The 24,233-nt window shown below is 42.0% G+C and overlaps 1 protein-coding gene across 11 annotated transcripts in view; it reads right to left on the bottom strand.

Annotated features, from left to right (window-relative positions):
* The window catches only part of invs (inversin), a 169,891-nt gene that overhangs the window by 111,737 nt on the left and 33,921 nt on the right, over positions 1 to 24,233 (bottom strand). For 5 of the 11 annotated variants that reach the window (XM_078423482.1, XM_078423427.1, XM_078423447.1 and 2 more), the window contains exons 3-5: positions 16,440 to 16,545; positions 16,010 to 16,145; positions 4,754 to 4,920 (exon numbers count right to left, since the gene is read on the bottom strand). The exons of 1 other annotated variant lie outside the window; for it this stretch is intronic. In XM_078423482.1, coding sequence (XP_078279608.1) covers positions 4,754 to 4,920; positions 16,010 to 16,145; positions 16,440 to 16,451 — 315 coding nt within the window. In that variant the 5' untranslated portion in view covers positions 16,452 to 16,545. Of the gene's footprint in view, positions 1 to 4,753; positions 4,921 to 14,251; positions 14,289 to 16,009; positions 16,146 to 16,439; positions 16,546 to 24,233 lie in introns of those variants that run through there. 5 more of the 11 variants (XM_078423464.1, XM_078423476.1, XM_078423470.1 and 2 more) reach the window with 3 other exon arrangements.

Consider the following 24,233-nt stretch of genomic DNA (forward strand, 5'->3'; position numbering starts at 1 on the left):
TAGACTGAGCTTTTCCAAATGAATAAATAACTAACTTCTCAAATGAATACATGCATAATGAATCTGGTAATAAAGGCTTTATCTGATGATTATAACAGTTAAGGATGTAAATATTACACATTTCCATTACCCACATTAAAACAGTATTTTGAATCCTCAAGACTGTTTGAAACCTATGTCGCACTCGGGAGTCATTTGTATCATTTAACCATCTTAAACACAGGCAATATTTTCAAAGTTTCTATTGCAGGGAATTCTTATTTTATTAACATGAACTGCTTAGACTACTTTGCAGATTTTTGCTGAATACTTGCATCACTTGATCCACATTTAAAAAATATTCTGACATATTCTTATTCAGAATAACAAGAGATAATCAGAGGTTCTATAATAACAATAATTTGGCTCTTCAAAAATGATTGTCATGTATTTTTTTTAATACATTTCTTAATTATGTTTTGAACTTCATGCAAAATACTCTGCAAGTCTTTGATCGTTCTTTAGTCCACTGCTTCTCTCTTCGTGTAAGGATGACAACTGACAGTTGCACGGCACTGACAAGATGGAGAAACATCCCACCTTCCCTATTCTCAATCCAATTAGACCTCTAATCCTCTAGACGAGAGGCCCAACTACACGTTCTACATGACAAGGACAGGTATTGATTATTTGTCATGACGGTTAACACTGCCCCTGCTGAGGCCATTCTGAAAAAAGCGAACGTCTTAAATTAGACAGCATTTCAGCTGTTCCGGAGGCCAAATGGCAAAACAATTGAAAGCTAATAAAAGGTATAGAAATGAACAAATCATAACATTATGACAGGTTGATTGTTGACAGTAGTTCAGATGGTGTGCTTTGCCAGACGAGTAATAAAATTGCTCCTCCTCTTTTTCCTATAGTGCTGTTCCAGCTTTGACTAAATGAAAGGCCAGAACAATTAAGAATTTGACCAGTGAAGCTAAGCCTGGAAAGCAACTATCATCAAGGGACACAATGTCAATACCAGGTTGCATTCATCAATAGCAGCCTACATGACAGGTATTTGTCTCGACTAAATCTCCAAAGATGCTCTCTGTCTTCAAGTTATGTTTCAATTTCTGGTTTAAGATCCATTTTATTGTCCTGGCCTCTATAAATAAATAGTAAAGTACTTAATCTGTGCAAAATAGCAAATTAAATTAATATCTTAAAGTTTATCATATTTAAAGACGGTACACTGGTAAAATTGTTCCAGAGATGCTGTTTAACCTTACGCATCCTTCCAGCATTTTCTGCTTCTATTTTAAATTGGTAGTAGGCTCTGAAATGTGATTAAAATGATCCAAAACACAAACACTAATGATTGTGGGGTTAAGAAGACAATCAGCTTGAGTAAATGCGTATGGTAAATTAAGTGCTCTCTGCCACAAAATGATTTTAAGCAGAGGCAAGACTGTTTGACTAGCATGAGTGTTAAATATTCCTAAAGTAAGCATTTATTTAAGTAAATACACAAAACCATTTCATAAAGTATATTATATTGCAATAAAAATGTTTTAATTGAATATATCAGATAATAGTGATTTAATAAGCAACTGTGATTTTAGAAGCACATAATTGTATCCATGCAGCTGCATACAGTACCCTGCACTATTAGTGAACAAAAATCAATTTTGTGCTTTTTGCACGTATGGAAATTCCTACTCCAAATTAGAGCTTATCTTACAGATTGATGCTTCAATGCAGAACTGAAGAAATGCTCCTATCCCATCTCTTCTTATATGTCACTTTGATTTGATGCAAAATATTTTGTGGTCTCAGAGAAGAACAGGAATTTGTAGAAATATCCTAACCAAAATGATGCTCCATTGAAAATAGTTATCTGATTTTCTTGGACGTTTTATTGCAAATTGGTTGCAGGGTGGTATAATTTCAAAATTAATGAATTGGTTACTGTAAGCTGTGGAGCTCTATCCTGGGCCCAGCACATTGATGCAATCTTAAAGAAAGCCCATCAATGTCTCTATTCCCTCAGATGTTTGAGGAGACTTGGTACACGGAAGAATACTCCATCAAACATCTACAGATGTATGGTAGAGAGCATGTTGACTGGTTGCATCACAACCTGGATCAGCAACTGGAGACAGAGATCACTGTAACTTTGAGGGTTCTGGAGGCCACGAAGGTTCCTGTCAAAGACAGCATAGAAAGTATTGAGCTCGTCTGGAAGTTATGTGTTGCTGCCATTTGAGCTACTTGGTTTCACCTTATAGGAAGTGATGACGTGCAAACCCTGCCACAGTTGCCAAGAGTACATCAGAGTCTCTGGTTTAGTCCCAAAGTATCTCTTTATGTTCACAATGGCTTTCTGAAGGTCACACCTGGATCGCCTAACTTGGACAGCACAGATCTGATCCTCAGATCATTGCAGATCACCTGGTTCATCAGAGACCTCGTGTTGTGGAACACTCAGATCATCATGGTAGGAACACAATTCCTCTTCAAATTTCCATTTGAAGTCAGTAACAACCGTCACATATTCATTCAGGTTCATTGCCGAGTCCTTGAACATCATCCAGTCTACCAAGTCCAAACATTCGCAAAGTCACTTCCCTGCCTTCCCTAACCAGCTTTGTGCAATCCGCTTCACCGGAGACGTATTTCAACAGGAAGAAAGAGCAGAGCCAGGCGGTCGATTTTCCAACATGCAGGCAAAGGCTGGAGCGACAGACACCTCTGAAGGATGAAATACCGTCAACATTGGTACTCTCATCATCAGTGTTGCAAGAGACATGCTTATGGTAGTTTGTAAGTATCTTCTTCAAGCATTGGGGTACACCGTCTTGTGTTTACTGACCACGGCGTATTGTTCCTCAAGTGCGAGCCGAGCGTCTGTCTGAGGTGGGATGTAATCTGCGGGGATGATGATGATGGAGGTGAGTTCCCTTGGGAGGTAGAAGGGATTAACTTTCTTGCTGAATGTTCCTGGTCGAGGGAGAAGAAGTCGTACAATCCGGCCACATCCATGCACCATGAAGAGTTAACCATGAAGCAAAGCCACTATCTCTCACTTTCCTCGATAACGCCATCCAGTCCATGCAATGGATTGAGAAATCTTCGGATTGGAGGACAGAGCCTGGGGAGCTGTGGGTGAGGCATGTCTCTTTTACTCAGTATCACAGCATCTTTCCATGTCCCTTCAGTAAAATAATCTTAACCTTCAGACCTCAATCTTATTTTCTAGGGAATGTACATTGGCCAAGAGGATGCGAGGGAAGGAGATTGGACTACAGGCCCCGCACTTCATTTTTACTTGGAAGTTGTCCTGGCGACACGTTTGTGGGCACAATGAAGGCCTCCCTGGATGCTTCCAGATACTGTATTGACTGTGCCTAAATATCGCAGGGTTAGAATCTGTGTTCGACGGGCAAATGCAAGATTGCTAATTCATTTAAATAATCCAGAAACCTGTACATTACCGCACTGATTAGTGCCATTCTTACAGTTAGTAACTTTAAATGGGTATATTTTAGATTATCCTCCCCTGCTGCAAGCAAAATGCCACCATACTTCAGTGCCATTTAAAAAAAAAACTATTTTTTAATATCAAGAATCTTTCTTTATATCAGTTGACAGAATACTATACTCGACAATGACAAAATCTTCAACTTACAAACAAATCTATTGAATAGTAAACAAACGTGAATAGTACCAATCATTCCATGTGGATTTTACAGGAACTAATAAACTTAGATTTGACCTGAAAAGAAATTAACTTTTAATCATAACTGCAGCACTTACATGTTGCTTCTTTCTCTTTTTCACCACTCATAAAAATCAGCTGGCTAGACCATAATTTTTAGAAAGCTTTCAGACACGCAAATTGATTTGACCCGACCAAACTTTATCCCCATTCCCAAAGAGGGCAACACCAAACAGATTAAAATATCTGCCTGTGTGGTTCTTTGAAAAGGCTTGAATACATATTTACATATTTCAACAAATGTAACCTCTCAGGAATAATAACCTATCATGAAAACAGTTTAAATGTCATGTGGCCCAAATAGTTTTCTGCTTGTTGAAAGAGCTCGTTCCCTGATCTAACCCCACCATCCAAAGTTTTATGTAACAACTCTTGAGTACAACTCTCAGGAGCATATACAATATTTTTATTTCCACTGAATAACCTAATGAATTCAGCTCCTCCATTGGCCACAAGAGATATCAATCGAGATACCAGAGAGTAGGAATATGGAATTTAGATAAGGGATCAGCCATGATTGTATGGAAGGCAGAACATGCTGCATGGTCTTCTCCTGCTCCTATTTTCCAGCGAAAGACTAAAAATCTAAAATTTGAGACATTATATGACAATGTGAGAAATAGCTTTATGTGATATAAGTTAGTAAAAATGTGGGATAACTGGATAAATCCTGAGAGTTTTTAGGATTCTTTATTGGCATTGATATATTATTGTCACAAGATTTTGTGAAAAACTTTGTTTTGCATGTTATGCAGGCAAATCATACCATATATGAAAACATCAGGTGGCGCAAAAAAATATAAACAGAGTGCCAAAGATAGTGTTACAGTTAGAGTGAAAGTGCCGCAACGAGGTAGGTTGGAAGATCAAGAAATTCCTCCATCGCATGAGAGGTCTGTTCAAGAGAGGAGCAGATAGAAAAATAGACCCATCACAATAAATATCATGGGTACTTCAGGTAAAATGCCTTTTCACTTTTTTGATATGGGTCTCATAAATCATACTCACCTTTTGTGCTGCAAGATGTAAAGCTGTCCTCTGGCTGCGATCTGCTTTGTTGACATTAGCTCCAGCCTTAAGGAGTGCTTCAGCACAGTCCAATCTGTCAGCAAGCACACAATACATCAGTGGAGTCCGGCCAAACTGGTCCTCTGTCTCCTTTAAGTCTGGATTTGCTGGATTAAAACATTTGGGAGAAGGAACAAATTAATTTGTTTTAAATGTTGGGTTAGACAATTTAATTATTTCACTAAAACAAATTGTTATAACTCTGAGAATTAGCTCGAATAGATTTACAGTCTATAGAAAAGTTGCGGCACTGTGCAATTGGGCTGACATTACTCTCGAGTAAGAATTGAGAACAATTTGTTTCCATTTATCTTTTGTTAAACCGTGCTTCTGTGAATCGAACATGAACTGGTGTACCAACATGATTCATAAATCTCACCTCACATTTGGCTGAGTAACCACAATAAACTATTAAGGGAGGGAAAGCCCTTGTCGAGTGTTTTAGCTTGGTGATGGTCAACGTAACCACTTAGCAAATGGGCAAAATGAAAACTCGACATTGGATATTCTCATTTTTTATCTAACTACCTGTACAGACCACACTTGCAGTGGATAGGATTTTGCCCCCTTACAAAGACCTGTACAGCAACTAATAAGATCAGGATCCAGCATGTCCAATGCTTGCCTAATTTTTAAGACTCCTCCTGAATAACACTTGCAGATTTTTAATTCCTACTCTTCTATTTAGCTTAACCTCCCCAATTGCATCTTTTCAAAAACTTCTTCACAGCTTTAAAGGTTTTCCAACGGACATTTATCTCTACAGTTAATTTGCTATACCGTGCAGGCAAATGTGGCAAACAATTTGCACAAACCATTGTATCATCAGCAGTAAATGAATCAATAAGCAGATAATATTTTGAAGGACTTTTATCCATCTCTTCTTTCGGCACAGAGGAAATACTAATCAAGGCCTAATACATCATTTTAAGGATATTGGAAGCTCCTGATCAGGTCTCAAGCCGATGTAATAAACATATGATCACGCTTTGTTCTGTGACACAGTGAAGTCCTGCCCCCATTCTTCATCTTCCTCTCAGTGCTACATAACCAAGCATTTCTTTGACCAATATACTGAAATCCAATAATCCTCCTTTGAAAGGAGATTCACTCAGAACGGAGCAGTTCAGATATAAGGGGTGACTGGATAGGCTGGACTGCGTTTTTTTTGAGCAAAGCATGCTGAGGGATGACCTAATGCAAGGTGTTCAAACTTCTGATGGGCATTGATAGGGTCGATAGTGAGAAACTTTTCCCCTTATCAGATGTGTCTGTGACAGCTTAGGTTTAAGATAATGGATAAGAGATTTAGAGGAATTTTACATAGAATTCTTTTCCACACTGAGGCAGTTTGAAAATAAGAACATGCTGCCTTATGGAGTGGTGGAAGCAGGTAGTCTCATTACATTTGATGCATATTTAGAAGTATACATAAATGTATACTAGAAGTATACAGAAGACTATAGGTCAAGTGATGGAAAACGGGGTTAGTATACATCGGTACCCATGGACATGTTAGGGCAAAATGCCTTTATCAGGCTTTTTGACTTTATGACTCTCTATAAAACACACCATTGCTGAAATATATCAATATACATCAAATCCCTTGCATTCCCCCAATATTCTGAAATTAATTAAAAAAAAGATATGAAATTGTTTACAAAGGTATGTTTCATATAAAACAAACATATTGCTTAATTTGATATTTGATTTTTAACCTATTGTTTTTTAATTAATTGACACCAATGATTTCTTGACTTCCTCTTAACTCAAAACACAAATATTTCCCTATTATTTTGAAAAATAAATTCAATTCTCATCAATCACAGACTATAAAATATTAAACATTATTTTTTTTAAAACTACTTGAATTCTGGGGCATCATGTGTAATAAAGCGGATGATCCATTAACATACAAGCTTTTTTAGTAGCTTCTCACCAGCACGCTTGATCTCTCAGCACTGTATCTAATTTTTCCTCTCAATAGACAATAGACAATAGGTGCAGGAGTAGGCCATTCAGCCCTTCGAGCCAGCACCGCCATTCAATGCGATCATGGCTGATCACTCTCAATCAGTACCCCGTTCCTGCCTTCTCCCCATACCCCCTCACTCCGCTATCCTTGAGCTCTATCCAGCTCTCTCTTGAAAGCATCCAACGAACTGGCCTCCACTGCCTTCTGAGGCAGAGAATTCCACACCTTCACCACACTCTGACTGAAAAAGTTCTTCCTCATCTCCGTTCTAAATGGCCTACCCCTTATTCTTAAACTGTGGCCCCTTGTTCTGGACTCCCCCAACATTGGGAACATGTTTCCTGCCTCTAATGTGTCCAATCCCCTAATTATCTTATATGTTTCAATAAGATCCCCCCTCATCCTTCTAAATTCCAGTGTATACAAGCCTAATTGCTCCAGCCTTTCAACATACGACAGTCCCGCCATTCCGGGAATTAACCTAGTGAACCTACGCTGCACGCCCTCAATAGCAAGAATATCCTTCCTCAAATTTGGAGACCAAAACTGCACACAGTACTCCAGGTACGGTCTCACCAGGGCCCGGTACAACTGTAGAAGGACCTCTTTGCTCCTATACTCAACTCCTCTTGTTATGAAGGCCAACATTCCATTGGCTTTCTTCACTGCCTGCTGTACCTGCATGCTTCCTTTCAGTGACTGATGCACTAGGACACCCAGTTCTCGTTGAACATCCCCTCTTCCTAACTTGACACCATTCAGATAATAATCTGCCTTTCTATTCTTACTTCCAAAGTGAATAACCTCACACTTATCTACATTAAACTGCATCTGCCATGTATCCGCCCACTCACACAACCTGTCCAAGTCACCCTGCAGCCTTATTGCATCTTCCTCACAATTCACACTACCCCCTCTCAATCTTAGTATCCGGCCTTTTCAATTTGCCACGTGGCTCAAACCATCCCAGGGATTTTTATTTTAAACATACTGGTATAAATAAGATCACCTAACAAAAAAGATGTGTTTTGCACAAATAGAAACTAGTTCTAATTATTTTGTATCTCTGTTGGCAAAAGTAGATGTATATCACAATTTAGTTATTTGAAAATCATTGAATTTCCAATTATTGTATTATATATATCTTAAGAAACAGTGATATCAAACAAAATGTAACTGTACTTTCCATATTGCAGTAGAAGTTACTGGGTTAAAAATATCTTGTGTAGGAAGGAACTGTAGATTGTTCCTTATCTTGACTGATAAGAAGAGAGGGCCTTTAGAAATAACAATAAATTAAATGCTGTTAATGTTGTGGATGTCAATTAATTTTCTGTACAATAGATTAAAAAAAAAAAAATCCACAAAAAGAACATATTGCTTAATTTGATATTTGATTTTTAACCTATTGTTTTTAAATTAATTGACACCAATGATTTCTTGACTTCCTCTTAACTCAAAATAGAAAGTAAATAACCAAAATACATAAAAAACTCTAGAATTTAGTCCACATTTTGCACGGTGTACCCATTAGTTGTCCTTAATAAAACAACTGTTTTGTACCAAAACATTTCTATCCAACTAAATCATCACATTTAATGTTTATTGATGTTAATACAAATGTCACGTTTCAAAGTCATGCTCATTTCCATCATTATTTCATTTTGTAACCAATGGCAATCCAAAATGTTTCACTATTTCACTAGTACAAACTCATTTTGAACAGTATATGGTTTAAAAGACTGTTCAGAAATTAATATATCATTTCAATAAAAAAAGATGCCATCTTTTCCTTTCAAGATTAATTAAATGCAAATAAAATGGATGCTACTCAGCAGCATTCTTCCATCAACTAAGATGTGGATGGAGAGCTGGAGTTCTACTGCACAATATTTCAGCTGCAAATTCTAAATTACAGTGCAGGTTTGACAAGAGACCAAATTCTCAGAGTGTGCCCCTGAGCTTAGGCATACCATTAAGGGAGTGACAGATGGATTACAGACATTAGCCTTTTTTTTTTAAAAGGGGGGGGGGGGGTAATAAAATACAATTTACATTATGCCTAAATAATGGTTACAGAAAATTATCAGAACAAATCATTGGTGAATCCTCTCAAAAATAACATACGAGAAACTTTATGAACAAAGTGTACAACTGAAAATCACATTTGCTGAAAACATTTATTATTTTAAAGACATTTCACATCTAGTAGTTTGCCAATTGCATTCTGCAAGTGGGGAAATCCAACCATCTGAAAATCTCACCTACATAGATGAGCAAATGTAGGATGTAAATTGTGCACTTTTTTTTTACAAACAGTACATTTGCTATTCAAGAAAATTTGCATTTAGAAACGTGATCACCCATGACAAAATGTTGCCTAAAAGATATCATTAAATAGAAGTTCAGTTTCGAGATCAAGGATTACAGGCTTCCACTCCAATCCGTTCGCATGTTAATTGTTTTAAAATTATGTGGCCTCTGCTCTCCAACTAGAAGTTTTGGCCCAGTCACAAAAAGACCCAAGACAACGGAGACCAGGCTCTGCTGCACATTTAGCATATGAATATTTATGAATGCATGCATAATTTTAGAACATACAGGCACACAATCAATCTTTTTTTCTCAGCCCTCGTCCTTAGCACACCACATCCTGATCCCCTGCCTCCTTTAGTTCTTCCCCTCCTCTTCCCAGAGCTATGTTCAGTATCTCTTACTCACATGTGTAGGAAAGAACTGCAGATGCTGGTTTAAATCAAAGGTAGACACAAAATGCTGGAATAACTCAGCAGATGACGTTTCGGGTCGAGACCCTTCTTCTTCAGTCTCGACCCGAAATGTCACCCATTCCTTCTCTCCAGAGATGCTGCCCGTCCCGCTGAGTTACTCCAGCACTTTGTGTCTACCCTCTCTTACTCACATTACTACTCCAACTCAATTCCCTTCGCTTTCACTCACTTTTTCGCCTCTCAGCCCCTTGCTTTTCTTTTTCCGTTCCATTCTCCCACTCTCACTCTTTCTACATTCCCAGCCTCTCTCGCACTCCAGAATTTAACTGATCTCTCTGTCCAAAAAAGAAGCTTCCCTCTTCAGGGCCACTCCACCATTGGTGATCACCTATCCCCCAATTCCCAGACCCAGCAGCCTGTCTGCCCAAATCATCCAGCCTTGTCTAGAACTATAGGACATCCTCTGAGGAATCTTCAAACCCCTTCAACCAGTACTAAATGGTGTCATTAATTGTGATCTCCTGGAACTCTGTGAACAGGATGTTGAATCCAGAGATGATTTATTGGCTAATAGAGGTGAATTTTTCATGCAGGAACACATTTGACTGCCATCAGAATCATACAGCACAGAAACAGACCTTTTGGTCCACCATTTCCATGCCAACCATTTTGTCCATTTAGACTATTGGTTCATTATTGTCACGTGTATCAAGATACAGTGAAAAACCTTGTTTACGTGCTGTACAGTCAAATCACACTATGCACAAGGACAATCAAGCCATACACAAATACAACAGGTAGTAGAAAAAGAAAAATACCAGAGTGCAAAATATAATGTTACAGCATTATAGCTTTTCAGCTACAGAAAAGTAATCAAAGGTTTGCAATGAGGTAGGTTAGAAGATCGGAGCCTACACCCTAGCTGATGGGAGAACTGTTCAGTTGTCTGATTACAGTGAGGAAACCCTGCTCCTGAATCTCATGGTACATCCTTTCAAGCTTTTGCATCTTCTACCCAACGAGAAAGGGGAGAAGTGGGAACAATAGGGGTGAAAATGGTCCTAACTACTTTAGCTGCTTTTCTGAGGCAATGTGACGTTTAGATAGAGTTGATGGTGGGGAGGCTAGACTGTCTAATGGACTGATTTATATCCAGAACTCTCTTCAATTTCTTGCAGTCTTAGGCAGAGATGCTGCCAAACCATCAGATGCTCATCTTACAGTGACGTCCAAATCAGCCGAACACAATCTTACAACACTCAAGGTATGACCTCTCAAAAGGCCATCAAGATTGCAAAGAGACACTTCCAGACTAAACTAGGGGCTCAATCGGATCCTCGACAATTGTGGCAGGGCCTGCATGCCATCATTTCCCACAAGGTGAAACAAGTAGACCAAGTGACAGTGAGGTGTTACTCCCAGATGAGCTCAATGAGAAAATCGATGAACCTTAACAGGCCCCACAACCTCAATGACACTGTGATCTCAGTTTCCAAGGCCAACATTGAAGATACATTGAGGGAGAACCTTTGATAGCAGCTGGCCCTAATGGAGTACCTGACCGTGTTCTCAAAATCTGTGCACACCAATTGGCTGGAGACATCTTCAATCTTTCTACTACAATCAGAGGTATACACCAGATTTAAAAGGACATAATGCCAGTGCCCAAGAAGAGCAAGGTGACATCCCTCAAAGCCTACTGGCTAGTGGTATTAACATCTACTGTGATGAAGAGCTTCAAGGAGGTTGGCAAAGATGCAAGTCAACTCTGCACCAGTGATTACCTGGACCCACTTCAATTTGCCATCCACCAGATCAACAGTGATCAACAGATCAAGAATGGATGCAATCTTGCTGCCTCTACTCTGTGCTGGAACATTTGGACATTAGGAAAAAAGGGAAAATCACCTCAGGAAGCATTGTCTCAAGGCAGCTAATATCACCAAAGACCTACACCATATTGGCCTTGTTCTCTTCTCGATGCCCCCTTTGGGAAAGTTGTATAGAAGAACTGTTACCTCCAGGTTCAAGAAAGCTTCCTCCAACTAATATCAGGTTCTTAAACTACCCTGAACAATCATATCCTCAACCCTGCCTCAGCACCAAACTGCTGCAGACATTGCACTACAATTGGTATATTCCACATTCCAAACTTTGGTTTTGCAAATGATAGCCTGGTTTATTTTAAAATCTGCAGCTTGTGAGAATTTCATTGTTTTAGTTCATATCCAGGGCATAAGACAAATAACCAATCTCGAACGACCTCCATTTGTCTGCATTAGATCCATATCCTTCTAAGTCTTGCGATTCAGATACCTGTCTGAATGCCTCTTAAACATATTTATAGGGCAATAGGACAGTGGGAGCTTTGAGTCCAATAAGCATGCATGCCTTCTTTATCCTATACAGAGTATATCCTGATGGTTGGAACCACAGAGATCTAGTGAAAACTCATCATTCTGAAATATTAACCCTATATCTTTTTCCCCCAAAGGTTTTAAATTATTCGCATGCACTGCTTCTTAGATTGGTCAAGAAAGATCCAAATTGGAGACTTCTCTGGAAGGGTAGAGTCCATGGATTCCTGAGAAAGATAGCGAACTAGATACGGAATTGGCTTCATGGAAGGAAGCAGAGGGTAGTGTTGTGGAAGGTTGTTTTTCATACTAGAGGTTTGTGACTAGTGGTGTGTCTCACAAATCCGTGCTTGGTCCATGGCTGTTTGTCATCTACATCGACAATTTAACTGCAAATGTACAAGGCATGATTAGTAAGTTTGCAGATGACACTGTTATAGATGGTCGTGTAGACAATGAAGATAGTTATCAAGATGGATCTTGATTAGCTGCGCAGGTGGACCAAGGAATGGCAAATTGAGTTTAATCGGATGTGAGCTGGTGTATTTTGGAAAGTCAAACCAGGAAAGGACCTTCAAGGTGAACAATAGGGCACTGGGAAGTGTTGTAGAGCAGCGGGATCTGGGAGTACAAATACATCTTTCTCTGAAAATAGTGTTGCAAAATCATCACACTTCTCACAAGATCCTTGGATGAACTTTATCAGGCCCTAGAAATTAATCAACCTTGATGTGCTTTAAACCTGCCAAAACCTCCTCTTTGGTATTTTGTATATGGTTTAAGACATCATAAGCACGGTAGCGCAGCGGTAGATTTGCTGCTTTACAGCGAATGCAGCGCCGGAGACTCAGGTTCGATCCTGACTACGGGTGCTGCACTGTAAGGAGTTTGTACGTTCTCCCCGTGACCTGCGTGGGTTTTCTCCGAGATCTTCGGTTTCATCCCACACTCCAAAGACGTACAGGTATGTAGGTTAATTGGCTGGGTAAATGTAAAAATTGTCCCTAGTGGGTGTAGGATAGTGTTAATGTACGGGGATCGCTGGGCGGCACGGACTTGGTGGGCCGAAAAGGCCTGTTTCCGGCTGTATATATATGATATGATATGAACTCATATGCCTTAAATCCATAGCTTCAAAGATCTTCTCTACACAAATATGGTTATGCTGATCTTTCAGGGTACCTATTCTTTCTAGCCACCCATTTACTCTTAATATGCCAGTGGAACCTCTTATTATTTTCCTTTACCTTGCCTGCCAGCTCCATTTCATGTCTTCTTTTTGCCTTCCTGATTGCCCTCTCTAGTGTACCTCAACACTTCTTACACTGAAGGGATTTGCTTAATCTGGACCTCCTACATCTAATGTATGCCTTCCACTTTTTCCTGACCAGAACATCAACATCTCCCGTCAACCAGGGTTTCCAAAATTTGCCACCCTTGCTCTTATCCTAACAGTAATATGCTGCCCCTGTACTCCTCCCATCTCACTTTTGAAAGCCTCCCACTTGACAGCTGTCCCTTACTTGCGAGCCGACTCACCCAATCAACCTTTGCGTTCCCACCTAATGCCTCAAAAATTGGCTTTGCCACAATTTACAAAGTTTACTGTGGAACCAATCCTATCTATATGCTTTAAAAGAAAGAGAAATATGGTCACTTATCACAAAGTGCTACCTCACTGATGCTTCAGTGACTTGCACCACCTCATTAGCTTCGCCTTTAACTCCACGTAGCTTTGCCAGAGTCAGAGAGTCGTAGAGCATGGAAACAAGGCCTGCCCAAGTCAACCAACATCTTCACTGGTCCCACCTGTCCATATATGGCCCATAACCCTCTAAACCTATCCTATCCATGTACCTGTCTAAATGTCTCTTAAACGTTATGATACTACCTGCCTCAACTACTTCCGCCGGCAGCTCGTTCCATACACCCACCACACTTTATGTTAAAAAGTTACCCCTCAAGTTCCTATTAAATCTTTCCCCCCTCAACTTAATCCTATGTCCTCATTCTCAATTCCCCAATACTCTGGGCAAAAAACTAGTTTATCCTATCAATTCCTCTCATGATAGTGTACACCTACATAAGATACCCTTCATCCTCCTAACAACCTCACCCCACTTCCAAGGAATAAAGTCCGAGCCTGCTTAACCTCTCCCTAAAGCTCAGGCCATCGAGTTCTGGCAACATTCTCGTAAATCTTCTCTGCACCCTTTCCAGCTTGACAACATCTTTCCTATAACATGGTGCCCAAAACTGAACACAATATTCCAAATAGTCCCACCAATGTCTTATACAATTATAACATGACCTCCCAACTTCTCTAATCAGCTCGTCCATCTAAATACATGTATATCTTATCTCTCAGAATACTCACGAGTAACTTTCCCACCACAGATGTTCGGCTCATTGGCCTGTAGTTCCCAAGCTTTTCTCTGCAGCCCTTCTTAAATAGAGGAACAACATTTGCCACCCTCCAGTCTTCTGCCACCTCACCTGTATTTAATGATGACACATAAATCTCAGCCAATGCATCTGCAATTTTCTCTCTTCCCAATGCCCTCAGATATATCTGATCAGACTCTGGAGATTTGTCTACCTTAATTCGCATCAGGACCTTCAGCAGTTCCTCGACCGTAACACTGACTGCCTTCAAGGCACTTCCATTGTCTGTCAGTCCTTACGTCTTGCTCCATGGTAAAAACCGAGGAGAAATACTCATTGAGGACCTTGCCCATCTTCTGTGGCTCCATACACAGTTGAATGCTTTGATTCCTGAGGGGTCCCATTCTCCCTCTGGTTACCCTTGTTCTCTTTATGTTGAATGGTATAGCTATGAGGTTTGCATGGACCGAAGCTACATCTTTCTCTTTGTGAGATATGTCGGCAATCTTTGCTTCAGTCCTAATCAATTCCTCTTTCAACTCTTTCAGTACATCATATGTTGATGCGTCTTCTTCAACTCAGACAGAACTCAAAATGTCATTGAATTTCATGTCAAATTTCCACCCTGCCCTCATCTTCACATGGTCCATCTCCAACACTTCCCTGCCTTTAAAGGACACAAATTGCTGGTAACTCAGCAGGCCAGGCAGTATCTCTGGAGAACATGCATAGGCGACATTTCCTTCTTCAGACTGGACTATCAAAGCTGTTACAGCCGCCAGGCCGCACAATATATTTTTCCTCACTCACCCACTCCCTTCTTTTGTGGCTTCGTCACTGTCTCAGAGGATAGGTCAGTGGCGAGCATCCATTTATTGTCATGAGGATCCCACAACTATCCAGACTACACTTCAGCCCCCTCTTCTTCTAAGTACTCAGCTGCATTCTTTGAGTTTATCCAGCTTTGTCCTATTTGCTCTGATGACCAGACTTTCCATGTACATACCTCTGAAATGTCTTCCTTCTTCCATCCTCCACCAGGACATTTCTGGATTGGAGTCTATTAGTTCTAAGGGTAGGTTAGGCAAACCTGGACAGTTTTTTCTGGATATTAATTTGAAGATTGAGGGGCAATCTGGTAGAAGTATATAAAGTTATGGAAGGCATCGATAGGGTAGTAGGACAGAGTCAGGGAGGGAAAGTGTAAAGATGATATTGTGACAAAAGCTTTGGTTTCATACAGTGAGTGGTAGGTGCCTGGAATGCATTGCCAGGTGGGAGAATCAGAAATAACAACTAGACCAAGTGGACCCATTGGGCCCAAACCTCTCCTGCATTGGTGCAGCACCCTCTCCTCCGCCCTCCTTCCTCTCCCCCCTCCCTCCTCTCCCCTTTCCCTTCCCCTCCCCCTTCCCATCCGCCCCTTCCCCACCCTCTCCCACTCCATCCGTCTCAACCCCCCCCGCTCCCTCCCTAGGAGATAGATTAAAACTTTAAAATGTGAATAACTTAAAAAATATAACACCGATTTCAATGAAACTTCTTCCATTAGCACCAATGGGATGACGGTTAGTAAGGTGGGCCTACAATTGTCCCACTATCGTGTCCCGTTTTGGCTATAGTTCAGGAACAAACAAACAAACGAGAGTTTTAGTATATAGATATTAAATAGGCCTTTCCTTTAAACCTATTAGAAATAAAAACGTATCATGCATTTTTTTAGCACTTTACTATTGATACAGTGGCTCACCTGCTATGAGCTTATGCAGTGCACATTTGTCTCCATTGACTGCAGCTGCATGTAACTGGGAGGTCAGCATTGTGGCATTTGGTACCCAGCTCTCCGTACCACTTGTACTTCTGTCAGGACGAAGCAAAGTTCCAGCCTGGAGAAACAACATGATCACAGAATTGTGTGTAATTTTATCAGAGCTGTCAGACTTTAATCTTAACAATCTTAAATAAAACAGGAAATACAGGTTGAACGCTGATTTTGCTGCACCCTCAGTTGCACAATCTTTCTGGATTATCTGTTTTTCCGGACCGACAAAGTTCAAATGAAACGACAATACACAACTTACCCACTAATGACACCCTTCCCCGTCTCTAAAACACCATGGAGTGCCAGAAACTTAAAAAAAACAAATAGTAAAAGGAAAACTGAATGCGAATAGAATTACCTGCTGACTCATCCCCGGCTCACACCGTCTCCACGGCCATTTAGAGCCCCAGTTCTGATGCCACTTCTGTCTCTCAAAGTGCACCAGAGAAACTCTTCTTCACACACTGAAAGGACACAAAGTGCTGGAGTAAGTCAGCGGGTCAGGATCTCTGGAGATTACGTGAAGGCAAAAATCGGGACCCTTCCTCAGACTGATTCAGTCGGCTGAGTTACTCCAGCACTTTGTGTTGTTTCCCTTTGAAACTAGGCGCCGATGCCATGCCTTTCTTCACTGGTTCACACAGCAGTTGTAGTTGGAGTTCTTCAGTGTGCCCCTTCGGTCAGCAAGGGGCTCCCTCCCCTCTCACCTGCTGTCGCTTCCAAGGTGGAGTTTAGATTTAGAGATACAGCGCAGAAACAGGCCCTTCGGCCCACCGGGTCCCGGCCGCCCAGCGATCCCCGCACACTAACACTATCCTTCACCCACTAGGGACAATTTTTACATTTACCCAGCCAATTAACCTACATACCTGTACGTCTTTGGAGTGTGGGAGGAAACCGAAGATCTCGGAGAAAACCCACGCATGCCACGAGGAGAACGTACAAACTCCATACAGACGGGACCCATAGTCAGGATCGAACCCGAGTCTCCAGCGCTGCATTCGCTGTAAGGCAGCAACTCTACCACTGCGCCACCGTGCCGGAGTATGTCGGCAACTCCAGAGTGAAATGACACAAAATGCTTAAGTAACTCAGCTGACTGAATCAGTCTGAGGAAGAGTCCCGATGTCTCCTATCCGTGTTCACCAGAGATCCTGACCAGCACTTTGTGTCTTTCGGTGGGTGAAGAAGGGCTTGTTGGCGCAACTTGTGAGTCAGGGGTGGCGTTGGAGGCCAGGGCTCCAAATGGGTGGGGATAGTGCGAGCCGGGGACGAGTCGGCAGGTCCGTCCACTATATCGAACATCTGTTATAAGGGTTCATTAAAACGAGGATTTACTGTACTGTCTTTGTAAAACAGTTAAGAGAAGATTGAGGGCATGGTTAATTCTTTCACGACGTAGGAACGTGACCTGATAGATTCTTGATTAGTACAGGTGTCAGAGGTTATGGGGAGAAGGCAGGAGAATGGAGTTAGGAAGGAGATAGATCAGCCGAATGGCTTAATTCTACTATCTCTTATGACCATATGACCTGAAAGAGCGCTCACCACTTGTAATGCCATCTGTGGCCACTCAGGGAATTTCAACTGAGTCTTAATTTCATCCGGATTATAAGGGTGGGGGGGGGGGGCATCAGTTGCCGGTAAATCAGTGTTCAACCTGTAGTGGAGATACTCAAACCAGCAGGCAGAATCTCAGGGGAGGGAACATGCCGGCACTACCAGTCTATATGATCTTGGCTGACCTGGCACAAGCCTCATATTCTCAAGCGGGGAAGTGGGATGCTGAAGGGTGCGGGTGGATGGGGTGGAGGGTCGTTCGGTTGGGGGTGGGGTGGGCAGGAGCTCCCTCGCTCTACACCCACTGCCTCCCACCCCCTCTCCCTGCGCACGCATGTCCTCTTGTTTCCCCACCACCGCCCAATTTGACACATCTTAATAAATGCCACTGAAAGTGGGTCCGTTTTCAACAAGTATTGTGACAATGTCAAATAATTTAAAAAAAATATTCAAAAATTCTCTCTTTTCATATGTGCTATACCGAAAACAGCTTTTGGCACTTGAGAATCTGCTATTTAATCTTCTGTTACCATTGCGAACACGCAAAGTTTATGTTTCTTTTAAAGCACGATGGTATTCATGAGAATTCCACAAGTGGTCATTCATTGAAGAAATCCACATTTTTGGTGGTATTTGAACTCTTGTAATTTTGTGTCTTCTCCAACAAGCGTCATAGAGTCAACCATATTATTACCAAACCATTCACTGCTCAGCACACTTGCGTGATAGGAACTCAATTACTAAGCCTCCCTCCCACAGACTTGACTATTAGCAACTGCATCGGAATGCATCAAAACTTCACATGAAAGAAGAGGAGCATGCCTGTGCCAAAAATTTTAAGAGTAAACACGATGATTTCTGCAACTGTTGTATATATTAAGTTATTAAGCTGCTTGGAAGATATATTTTATAACTGTTATTAAACTTTCCAACTTCTCCAAACCTTTACCTGTAACAAAACTTAAGCTAATGTATCTGGAAAAACAACAAAAGTAATTTTGGAAGAACACAAGCTCTTTCTGGACTGTGAATCATATCTGCCATTTAGTATTTGAGCTCAACATTATAAAGTGCAAATTTCAAGTTAGCATTTTCATCCCCTCAAATTCTTCCATCCCTCTAAATCAACAGGGAAATTATCACTTTATTTAACTAAAACCCAAGATTAAATTCCCACCCAATAAAAAACAGAAACATTCACTCTCATTCCCAAATATAGCAAAGGTTTCCTTTCATGTCAATTCAGCAAGCAGTCATTTCTTAAAGTCACATCAAATATTTAGCTTCACAATCTAGTGTTAATATTTTAGATCACCAATTAGAGGATCTACCTTGTAATTCAGATGTGACAGTCGTGTTAAAGAACATAAAAAATATATTTTAAGACTTCAGCCTGTCCATTTATGTTCTGTGACCCAATTGCCAGTTGAAAGCTGCCTCCACAAATTTGTGATGAACCTTCATAACAGTTATAAAGAGGTAGATTGTAGGAAAAATCTATCACCGATGAAATGTTTTGTTCTTTTGGTGAAGTATGTCTCATATAAAACATCATCGGAAAGATTTATTTATGACATCACACCGCTGTTTGCCAATAGCGAGCAAATTTTAGTGCCACGTCGTTGGCCTCTGCAAGATCCTTTACAGTGCATGTGTCATGCAGCACGTCACAGCTCAGGAGATGTTCCATAGTCTGGAGGCCCCGTCCACACTCGCAGTCTGCCGCATCTTCAGTAGATCCCCACTTCATATCCCCACTTCATGTTCGATTTGCTCCTCCCCATGCCTGTCCTCAGTCTGTTGAGACTGCAGCAGGTTATCCATGGTTGGTCGGAACCTGGTGGGAGTTTCTCAGAGGGATCGATTGCCATGTGAATGTCTTCCGGAGATTTCTCTAGTCAAGAACCATTAACAGTGCTGTCCTATTCCGACAGTCCTAATTAACCGGATTACTAATTGGTAATCAGAGTGTCCATTGTGAAAGTCCTGATCTCTGCCATTACTACCTTAAAGTTTATTTTCTTTCATAACATGCTCCATAAAACAACCTGTTTGGCCAAAACACAATGTGCTGGGGAAATTCAACGGGTCAGGCAGATCTGCAAATGTTTTAGGTTGGGACTCTACTTCAGACCTTAGAAGGAGGCGGGCAGGCGGGGGGGGAATGGAGGGAGAAGGTTGGAAAGGAAAGGTGGGGGAATAAAGCTTGATAGATGATAGGTGGATACAGGTGAGGGACTTTTGATTGGCACAGGTTACCTCGTTGCCACTTTCAGGGAGCTATGTTCTGGAACCGATATCCCTCTGTACATTTAGGAGTTTATCAAATTGAGTCTTAAACATAGTAATTGTATCAAATTCCAGCACCTCCTTTGGCCACACTTTCCAGATATCAACCAATCTGTACTTAAAAATTACCCCGAATATTCCCATAAAATCTCCTTCACTCTTTAAAATGATGATCTATTGTTTTTTATAAGGAAAGAGATTTTGGCCATCTACTCTATCAATGCTTCCCATAATCTTACACACGTACCAGGTCACCCCTTAGCCTCCTACACCAAAACAAAATAGGCCCAGTTCATCCAATCTCTAGTCATAACTATAGTCATCCAAATTATAGTCATAGGAGTTGTAGTTATAGAGTCATAAATCACAGAAACTGGCCCTTCAGCCCATCTTGCCCATGCCAACCAAGATATCCCACCTACACTATTCCCACCTGCCAATGTTTGGCCCATATCCCTCTAAACCTTTTCTATCCATATACTTGTCCAAATGTCTTCTAAAAGCTGTTTAACACTCTCCTCCGCCTAGCAGAGCTGGTTCTTACCCTCAACAACTTCTCCTTTGACTCCTCCCACTTCTTCCAAACCCGAGGCGTAGCTATGGGCACTCGCAAGGGCCCTACCTATGCCTGCCTCTTTGTCAGGTATGTCGAACAATCCCTGTTCCGGACGTACACTGGCCCCATCCCCGAACTCTACCTCCGCTACATTGACGACTGCATTGGTGGCCATGCAGAACTCACTGACTTCATACATTTCACCACTAATCTCCATCCTGCTCTCAAATATACCTGGGACCATCTCCAACATCTCCCTACCATTTCTGGATCTCACCATCTCCATCACAGGAGACAGACTAGTGACCGACATCTACTACAAACCCACTGATTCCCACAGCTATCTTGACTACACTTCTTCCCACCCTGTCTCCTGCAAAAAGTCTATCCCCTACTCCCAATTCCTCCGTCCACGCCGCATCTGCGCCCAGGATGAGGTGTTTCACACTAGGGCATCAGAGATGTCCTCATTCTTCAGGAAACGGGGCTTCCCCTCTTCCATTATAGATGAGGCTCTCACTAGGGCTTCCTCTATATCCCGCAGCTCCGCTCTTGCTCCCCCTCCCCCCATTCGTAACAAGAATAGAGTCCCCCTTGTCCTCACCTTCCACCCCATCAGCCAGCGTATCCAACAAATCATCCTTCAACATTTCCGTCACCTCCAACCGAATCCCACTACTGGCCACATCTTCCCATCTCCTCCCCTTTCTGCTTTCTGCAGAGACCGTTCCCTCCGTAACTCCCTGGTCCACTCGTCCCTTCCAACCCAAACCACCCCTTCCCCAGGCACTTTCCCCTGCAACCACAGGAGATGCAACACCTGTCCCTTTACCTCCCCCCTTGACTCCATCCAAGGACCCAAACAGTCTTTCCAGGTGAGGCAGTGGTTCACCTGCACCTCCTCCAACCTCATCTATTGTATCCGCTGTTCCAGATGTCAACTTCTCTACATCGCCGATCATTTCGCTCAACACTTTCACTCAGTCTGCCTTAACCACTTCAACTCCCCCTCCCACTCCCAGTCTGACCTTTCTGTCATGGGCCTCCTCCAGTGTCATAGTGAGGCCCACTGCAAATTGGAGGATCAGCACCTCATATTTCACTTGGGCAGCTTACAGCCCAGCGGTATGAACATTGACTTCTCTAACTTTAGATAGCTCCTCTGCCCCTCTCTTCCCCTCCCCCTTCCCAGTTCTCCCACTGTCTTCCTGTCTCCACCTATATCCTTTCTTTGTCCCGCCCTCCCTGACATCAGTCTGAAGAAGGGTCTCGATGCGAAACGTCACCCATTCCTTCTCTCCAGAGATGCTGCCTGACCTGCTGAGTTACTGCAGCATTTTGTGATACCTTAAAAGCTGTTATAGTAACAGCCTCAATTGCCGCCTCTGGCAGCATGTTCCATGTACCCACCAACCTATGTGTGAAAAAGTTGCCCCTATTGAATCTTTCCCTTCTCAATTTAAATCGATGGCCCCTGGTTCTTGATTCCCCTACTCTGGGTAAAAGATTGTGCATTTATCCTATGTATTCCCCTTATGATTTTATACACCTCTATAAGATCACCCCTCATCCTCCTGCGCTCCAAGCAATAGAGTCCTAGCCTGCCCAACCTCTCTCTCTCTCTCTCTCTCTCTCTCGAGTGCAGTCCTTCAAGTCCTGGCAATATCCTCATAAATCCTCTTTCCAGTTTCCTATAGCAGTGCGAAGGAAACTGAAGGAAACAGGCCGAGTGGACAGATCGACGGGAGAAGGGGAAGAGTCGGCAGCAGTCAAAAGGGGAGTGGACAAAGCGACGGCTGACCGGAAGAAGCAGCAGCAGGTGGGAGCGGAGGGAGCCCCATGGTGACTGAGTGCGTCCTGCAGATGGTGACAGCCCAAAAAAGCTCTATCCCCTGCAACAACAGCCACGTCAACCGGACCATGCGGTGGGTGAGGAAGGGCTGTCTGGTGCACCTTGCAAGTCGGGGGGGGGGGGGGGGGGGAGAGCGTCAGAGGACTGGGCTCTAATTGGCCAGGGAGGCGGTGTGAGCCAGGGATCGCATCAAGAGATCCATCCTCCATATCCAAAATTTGTTACACAGGGGTCTGTTAAAACAAGGGTTTAAACTCCATTAACAATTCTTCTGCCTAATTCCCCAACTGATCAAGATCCTGCTGTGATTTTTGATAACCATCTACGTACAATACCACCCACTTTAGTGTAATCTGCAATCTTACTAACAATGCGTTCGGCAGTCTCATCCAAATCATTGCATAAACTACAATTAGCAAAGGGCCCAGCACCTTGCTATCCCTGATCGCAAGATCCCACGATCCCTGAGGCACGCCACCAGTCGCACGCTTCCTGTCCAAAACCCAACCTTCCACCATCACTCTCTGCTTCCTTCCATGAAGCCAATTCTCTATCCGGTCAGCTAGCTCTCCCTGGATCCCTACAACTTCCTGGTGAATCTCCTCTGCACTCTTTCCTGTGCAACGACATCAATCCTGAAGGAAAGAGTTTACAAGATTGCAGAGAAATGCACACAATACTCCAAGTGCAGCATAATCAGTGTTTTTGAAAGTTGCAAAATAATGTTCTACTCTTATATTCTGTGCCTCGACCTCGGAAAGCAAGCATACCATATGCCCTTCTTCACTCCATATTGACTTGTGTTGCTATCAGGGAATCTTTGAGATCTCTCTCAAATCTTCCCTCTCAGTGACATCTGCTAAAAGTGTCAAGGTCCATCCAAACACAGGCCACATTCAGCTCCAATTCACCACCACTACCTTCATTTACATGGGCTCTAACTTGTCATTCTGCTCGTCAGACATTCAGTATCGCGGAATAGGAACAGAACTCAGGACAGGAGGTAGCCATTTAACAGGTCAAGTCTTTACTATCTCTATTTAAAAGTAGCCCAGAGTGTCTCACTTTCATGCTCCCGCTCCACAGCCTTGTAATCTCTTCTTCAGATACACATCCAGCTTCCTTTCACACACTGCCTCCACCACGACCCAAAACAATGCAATTCTGTCTCCAAACTTTTCCTGGGTAAAATTATATCTTTGTTGTGTCATTTCTAAATTTTGTGTTTTTAGCAAAAATGAAATTCTATTTCATTCATTGAAGTTCATCCAATCCATGCAATAGAATGTTTTCCAAATGAATGTACTCTCTGGATGGCTTCAAGATAGAGCTAGATAGAATTCTTAATGATAGCGGAGTCAGGGGGTATGGGGAGAAGGCAGGAACGGGGTACTGATTGTGAATGATCAGCCATGATCACATTGAATGGCGGTGCTGGCTCGAAGGGCCGAATGGCCTACTCCTGCACCTATTGTCTATTATCTATTAGCATTGTTGAATGCATTATACAAATAGATACAGATTAGCAATAATTACAACCATAGGGTTGCTATGGAAATGCTGATTGGAAAGCAGACTTTAAATTCAAACCTAGTTGTCTTCTTGTTAAGATTTCTCAGATGTCCATAACATACATGACAATCTTCCTTGACCGAGCAAATAAACAAGTGCCAAATAAATAACTAAAATAAGAGTCCAAATAGATATAACTGAGAAAAAGGCCTTTAAATAAAGAGCTTCATACATAGAGTCATACAGCACCGAAACAGGCCCTTTGTCCTAACTTGTCTCTGCCAAACAAGACATCCCATCAACATTACTCCCACTCTCCTGCATTTGGCCCATATTCCTCTTTTCTATCTATGCACCTGTCCAAATGCCTTGTAAATATTAAG

Source organism: Rhinoraja longicauda, chromosome 2 (assembly GCF_053455715.1).
Source record: "Rhinoraja longicauda isolate Sanriku21f chromosome 2, sRhiLon1.1, whole genome shotgun sequence".
Taxonomy (NCBI): Eukaryota; Metazoa; Chordata; class Chondrichthyes; order Rajiformes; family Arhynchobatidae; genus Rhinoraja; species Rhinoraja longicauda.